The sequence below is a fragment of the Apaloderma vittatum genome, unplaced genomic scaffold (genome assembly GCF_000703405.1).
Source record: "Apaloderma vittatum isolate BGI_N311 unplaced genomic scaffold, ASM70340v1 scaffold19777, whole genome shotgun sequence".
NCBI lineage: Eukaryota > Metazoa > Chordata > Aves > Trogoniformes > Trogonidae > Apaloderma > Apaloderma vittatum.
The window spans coordinates 23,919-31,118 of record NW_009726940.1 but is presented as its reverse complement, the minus strand read 5'-3'; the positions used below and the strand labels follow the sequence as shown (position 1 = coordinate 31,118).

Sequence of the window (7,200 nt, the reverse complement as noted above, 5' to 3'; positions counted from 1 at the left end):
TCGGTACAAACACGGCGGCTGCCAAGAAGCCGAGGGAGCTGGTTTTCCCCCGAGCGAGGGGCTGTAACTCCCCACAGACGTTTTCAGGGCAGAGACACGGCCGCGACGGGGCCAAGAAAGGCCAGACTCTGACGTTTCGGGTTAAAAATCTCCAAAATAAATTAGTTAGGAACTATACAAATAACAGGCTTACAGTCTCCCAGCACAGTTACGGAGCCCTTCAGCACTGCGGTTCAGATCCAGCGCGTGTGGGGCGAAAAGGAACGAGCAGGAAGAGCTTGACACAGCCTCTGCGCGTGCCACGGCTAAAATAAATCGTGTTTCGGCTGGAGCGATGCTCTGAGGAGCTTCAGGCCGCGGCACAGGATGACCGAGGTGTGCTCCCTGCAGATTTATCGCAGCCAGGACTCCTCCAAGTCTGTTTTCTGCTGTGCCCAAATACCAGCTGGAGCGTTTCGCATTGACACCCAGGCTATGGGCAAGCACCTCATAGATTTTGTCCCGTAATACATTCATCACATTTGTATATTAAAAACAAAAACTGCCTTTGCAGCTGTTTTTTTTTTTTAAAAAAACCCCCCACATTGTAATTACAAATTTTGTGTAAAGTCCTCGGGAAACAATCAACAATGGGATAAGTTACAGTGCAGAAAAATTTAAAGAGAGAATTCACAAAGCTGAATAGAAAAAAAAAATCTGACCTATAATAGAAATTAAAAAGTAAGAAATCAGCCAGATAATAAAATAATTTTGCTCTAACACCCAGCCACTAATATGATGATATTTCCAGGCAGGATCTGAACAATGGAGAAGAAAGTACAGATTTAATTCTACAAATCCTCTTTTGCACCTGCTGTTCTTTGGATCTTCACCTGCTAAAAGTGCACCAGCCCCCCGGGAACTGCCTGACAGGAGTTCTTGGAGGTGACTGAAAGTTGGTGTCACTGAGCTGCTTTTGCCCACCTCGGCTGCTACGTGCCACAGGAGCAACAACAAGGGAAAACTTGTAAGAACAGCGAAGGGGCTTTCATTCCATCGTTGCTCTGAACTGCTGTGTGTACTTAGACAGCTCCTCAGCTCGATCCTGAAGTTCTCTCCTGGCATCAGCGTTTGGATACTGTATTGCAGCATTTTTGGTGGCGAGAGCCAGATTCTTCAAGAGGCTGCAAAACCGGCTGCTGCTGTGGAGAATGTCATTCCGAGCATCTCTTTCTTGAGTTTCCTGGCAGAGAGAATCCACCAGCTTTTGTCCCACCATAATGATCAATTTGCTGTGGGATATGAAGACTTCAGGTGGCTGGTTGTTGCTCAGACTACTAGTAAATACACCAATTGCCTTATGAAGTGCACCGAAACACAGCTTGCAGTGTTCTGGGAGAGAGATTTTCCTTGCAGAGTCCTGCTGGCTTTGTGTTACAGTCTTTTTTGCAGATGGTAGAACCTGGAAAAAGGTTAAAAAAAAATAGTCTCAGCTTGGTGGCACTCTTGATTGTTTCCTTATTTGCTCTAACCTATATTCTTCACGTGTTTCTTCACTCAGAGGGAGTTCTGTTAGCTAATAGTCTCCAAATTGGCTCAGCCTAGGAGGCTTTTACAATCATTTCTCTTTCCATAAGGTACTGGATGTCAAAATGGTATTTTCTCCTGATTGCTTTTTTCCCCTCCCTAATGAAATTTTACTGAATGTGATTTTAATAATGGATAACACACGAAGTGCTGTAGCTAAACATCAATCCTACAGTCTTCAAGCTTTCAGATGGTGCAAAACATTCAGACTTGATCTTTAATGGTGCTGACTTCATGAGGATTCTGAATGATTAAAACTCCACAATAACAAGAGAGTCAATCATTTTACCAGTGCACAACAAGATATTTTGTAATACTAACGCTCAGTCTTATCTCAGATTATACACACGGTAAGCAAATAAATGGTATGACTTTACACTAGAGTGGTTCCTTACATTTGAGGAAAATAAATGTTTTGCACCGGTTTTCAGCAGTAATTCTAAGAACTAATGCTGGGAAAATGAGCTACGATAAAACAAATAGATCTCTTACGTATATATATTTGTGTCCAAATGCAAATTATTTTGAATTTTAGCAAGCACAGAAATCAAGGACTAGGTGTCCTTATAAAAGTGATAGTTTTCAAAATCAGAAATACCTTTGGTTTTGAGTCTGTACTCTTCTTTGCTACTTCTTTACCTGAAATGATTTTCTGTGCCTGTTAGAAATCAAAATGAAAGCAAAGTTGAAATGTTTTATATAAAATATTTAAATGTGTTTTCCTGTTGCTTTGGGGGAGACAACTCCTTGCTATGCAGCCTTCATATTACGGACAACAACGGTACATTTATTTGAAGCAACTGTAGTTTTCTAGGATCCAAGACTGAAACCAACATCAACAAAACATAACATTTCCTAAATTCTAAGGGCAAGCCAGCATTCCTTTGTGAAATCAAGAGAATTATATTCTCAGTAGGCTTTTCAGTAATTCTGAGGAGAATGATTCTAAGAAAGATCCAAAATTTTTCTATCAAATGTAATATTTCACAGTAAGAGTTTTATTTGTTAAATCAAAATTTTCTGCAAAAGCATACTTTCCAATACCCCTCAAGTTAGAAGGTTAACATCTCTTCTCTGGTCATGCTAGAATCAAACACACAAAATGTACTGCAAGAAGAGAACTACTGCTCAAAAGAGAAGAAACAAATTGCTAACTCCCAGCTGAAAGCAGTCTCTCAAATGCATTTAAACAGGCAAGCTACGTTTTTTTTCCCTCAGTGCTGGCTGGCTGGCCACCTGAGTAAATTTTCAAATGCCAATTCTCTCTATTACTTAAGAGTACTGATCATTCTGTATGTGCCATCTCGCACTCTTAACAAAATCTTGAATTCCCATAAGGTCTGGAAAAGAGGAGGTACTGCAAACTGCATTTGCCACTGGTGTCAACATAAATAGCGCTAATAGCTAAACGTCTGCGAGGGATCAAGGCTACAGGCAGTTAACCCCAGTTATACTAACCTGTAACTGAACGTAATCACAATCTTCAGTGGCATTTTCATTTGGTTTCTCAGAAGAGACCTGACTTTGGTTGGGTTTATCAGGAGTATTTCTTTGAAGCGAGTCTAGTTCTATTCCTCTTGGCACTGTGATTTGTTTTGCCATTTTGTGTTCTGGATTAGCTTTTGATTGCTTTGTTTCTTGTTCCTTCTCATTCTTTCTGAAGAGAAGCTTTCCATTGGCAATGATGATGGATACAAATCTCTTGATGTCATCTGGAATCGTGCGGGCTACCATGACGAAGCGATCGAGATCATCTGGGTTGTTCTGAGGTTTCCTGAGGACCAGCACCTCTAGCGACCAGCTGCAGTTGTTTAGAGCTTCTCTTGTTTCTGTTAAAATTTTGAATGAGTTCATAAGAATTTCTAGCTGTTTTTTAATTCTGGTCTGAAGGTTGTTATCAGTGAGGCAAGAGGCATTTCCCTTTACGACTTCGGCGAAGGCCACGAATTCTCCCAGTGATACTTTTATGTGATCAACTGCTCTACGGATTTCTTCAATGCTTTTCTCTAGGTGTTCTGGTAATCTCCATTTACTACTCACAAAGATCATTAAACTTGCAACTGAGCTGGATACACCGTGCTGCAATCTAGTCAGTGTCTCTATGGCTGCGTCAAGGTCCAGTTTAATTTCTTTGGCAGGCTCCTCTGATGATGACATAGGAAAAGACTCAGCAGAAGAGTCTGAGGATGTAGAGAGTGTGTTGCTTCTGCTGCCCATGCTAGAAACAGATAATCTGTCTTGTTCTAATCTGGCATCTCTTGAGAGCTGTGGAGGGGCACCGTATGCTTGGTCTCCAGAACTCTCTCTAGTTTTTTCCATCTCTTTCTTGGACTGCGCAGCAGTGGGCAAACCTTTTGGAATATCATAAACATTCCCTTTGGAGATCTGATTCTCAGTCTTTGGAGTCAGGAGACTTGGGGGCACATCACAGCTACCATTTTGTGGCAAAAGGAGCACATCTCGTGAGGATGGAACATCGTAAAGATGGATGTCTGGAAAGGTTAATTTCCGTTGCGTTGGCGGAACATCATATAATTGTTGGTTTACAACTTTGCCTTCAGTATTTGCTGTTAGCGCCTTGTACCTGGCTGGTGGTATATCGTACAGCACCTGGTTCTCCAAGGAATGACCAGAAAGGTTTTGTTTCAATCCTGTTTTTTCAGGTGACACTGGAATATCGTAAATCCATTCTGACTTCCGAGGATTTGGCAAGGTATTGTAATGGCCCCAGCACTTTTTCTGAGATTCATTTTCTAAACTGTCAGTTTCTCTTTTGGGAGGGACATCATATAACTGCAACAGAGCACAGGATTTATAAACTGCATTTTTAAACAAGAAATGAGAAAGAAAACTGAATTCCCAGAGCATGTAAATATATGTAACTGCAGTAATGTCAATGAAACTGCATCGCAGAAAGGCTAGCCCATATTTTTTATTTTCTTTCTAAAATGCACAAGCTGCACGTATGAAGGTTAAAATATTTTGAGCACCGGTGATGAAATCATACAGCAGTGTCCCCAGCCAGTAAAATCTGTAGGCTCTTCCTGGCTTCTTTGGGGTGAGAAACTCAAAGTTCTCTGGAATGGCTACAGGAAAGGTGAAATGCCAGTTTATTAGTAGGCAATGTTAAACACTCAGTTTTACAGACTGAAGGAGGTAAGATTTTATTAGCCTCTCCCTAAGAAGCTAATTGATTTTCCAGTGTCCCCAACCCCATTCATATGCAAGCCCTGACAAAAAAAATGACAGACACCACTGGCTATTCTCAAATAACTTCAATGAGTTTACATTTTTACTTGATACAGGTTTGGTAAGATGGGTTCAGATCTTGCCCAGTGCCTTAAAAATACGTGCACGTACAGCTGTAGTCTAAACTGGAAACGGCAAATGCAGGACCACTTGTGTATGAAAATCCAGACTAATACTAACGGGCACTTCAGGAGAGAGAGCCCCTGGATGCCTCACAAGCACAAAGCACAAGCATGGGGGAGTGCAAAGAACTAGAGCAGTGTGCAGCAGTGTGAAACAGCTGAGGGCACCGCTACATAATAAAAATTTTAGAAAGAATTGGCCAGATCAGGCTTTCCCATCTGCAGAAAACGTGCGTGAGAAAGGGAGCCCAGAGAAGAGAGTTTCAGACGAAAGCCTGATTTTTCCAAATTCCCCACGAACAAAGAATTCTAAGAAAATCTGATTTTGGAAGCAATGATAAACTATGTCTCTGAAAGGAAACCTGCTCCCAGGCGGCTGCAGCTGGTCGGTACAATTGCTAACAGCCATAAAGATGTTGGCAATGCCAGCTCCAGGGAGCAATTGCTCATATGCCAGCGCCCCAGTTCTGGGTCGCACCAGGCCTGTCACTGCTGGACAGGCTTTGTGCAAGACTGGCTTCTCCAGTCATGTTGCAGCTGTAAACCTACAGCACTTTTCTTTAAATCCACAAAACCAGGAAGCCTCAGGTTTCCTGTGCTGGGAAGGTCTGCCCTGAGATCCTGCCCTGGTGTGTGTGTGCCAAGGATCCTGTCAAAATTCTCTTGGATCCTAAAAACCATTCAGGAAACCTGAACTACTTGGCACTCAACTAATAACGAGCTTCCATCGGGGCAATTTTTTTTTGTTGTGAAATTTTAGATCAGCCCGTTATTCAAGGGTGGTACTTTTCAAACAGTGAGGAGATGAGAAGCCTGAGCCCCCCCAAAACCAGGTGTGCTCCACTCCCAGAAAGGGTGACAGGAGAGTGCTGCATGGACTGGGGACAGTTAGCTTCTGTCTGCGTAAATGTTGTGGACATCCAAGAATGTAGGGTATTCGCTTTTCACACTGTCATAAGAAGAAGTTAAGGCAAGAGATCTTGTTGCCTGCAGCTGAAAAACCAAATGCAAATACAGTGGTAGTGCTAGTCCTGGTGGGTACCTTGACTGTCCGGGACTCAGGTACACGTGACTAACATCATAGCAATGAGAGATTATTCTCTTCACAGAATCACAGAATGTTAGGGGTTGGAGGGGACCTTGAAACATCATCAAGTCCAACCTCCTGCCAAAGCAGGATCACCCAGAATAGGTCACACAGGAACGCGTCCAGGTAGGATGGAAAGTCTCCAGAGCAGGAGACTCGACACCCTCTCTGGGCAGCCTGGGCCAGGGCTCCGGCACCCGCACAGGGAAAAAGTTTCCCAATGTTTTTGTGGAACCTCCTGTGCTCCAGCTTGTATCCATTGCTCCTTGTCCTATCATTGGACATTACTGAGAAGATTCTGGCTCTGTCCTCCCGACACCTTTTACATATTTATAAACATTAATATGGCTACCCCTCAGTCTCCTCCAAGCTAAAGAGACCCAGGTCCCTCAGCCTTTCTTCAAAAGGGAGAGGTTGCACTCCCTCATTATCTTTGTGGCTCTATGCCAGACTCTTTCAAGTGTTTCCCTGTCCGTCTTGAACTGAGGGGCCCAGAACTGGACCCAATATTCCAGACATGGCCTCACTAGAACAGACTAGAGGGGGAGAAGAACCTCTCTCGACCTACCAGCTACTCCTGCGTGATGCCGTGGGGCGTCTTGTGCGGGAGGGCACTGCGGGCTCATGGCCATCCTGCTGCCCACCAGCACCCCCAGGGCCCTTTCCCCCTTACTTACATTATCTCCTGGTGAGTCTTTCTGGATAAGAGCTCCTGCCTTTTCTGGGCTGGGCAGGATGTTGGACAGTGGCTTCTGCTCCTCCTGGAAACACTCGATGGCTCTGACCAGCGCAGAGCCCTTTCGTGCGGTGGGTGGAGTGGCACCGCTCTGGTCAAGGGGAAAAAAGTGCAGACAGAGCAACTTCAATCCTTTTTTAGAGTCCACTGAAGACTTTGGTGGAATCAAAGGCTTTCAGGTCATACACTGCACAGCTCCTGGTGTGGACAATGTGTCAAACTCAACCTGCTGCGAGCGGCTTGAGCTCCTTCCCGCAAGCCACGACCAATACGCCTGGCTTTGGGTCTGAGTAGGGATGACCCCCCTTATGCAGAGTGGGTAACACAAAGGAGTTTGTGGATAATTTAATAAACGAATTACAGTGGGCTCAACCCTGCACCACTGCCGAGGGCAGCAGGACGCACGGGAAGGCTCCATGGATGTGCTCCAGCCCCCCCCC

The 7,200-nt window shown here is 44.2% G+C and overlaps 1 protein-coding gene across 1 annotated transcript in view; it reads right to left on the bottom strand.

The window, feature by feature from the left end:
• Positions 1-1,027: 1,027 nt before the first annotated feature.
• CASS4 (Cas scaffolding protein family member 4) overlaps positions 1,028-7,200 on the bottom strand; it is an 11,566-nt gene continuing 5,393 nt past the window's right edge. Inside the window, exons 4-6 of the mRNA XM_009873489.1 lie at positions 6,702-6,851; positions 3,025-4,359; positions 1,028-1,441 (exon numbers count right to left, since the gene is read on the bottom strand). Of these exons, the coding sequence (XP_009871791.1) occupies positions 1,028-1,441; positions 3,025-4,359; positions 6,702-6,851 (1,899 nt within the window). The remainder of the gene's footprint in view (positions 1,442-3,024; positions 4,360-6,701; positions 6,852-7,200) is intronic.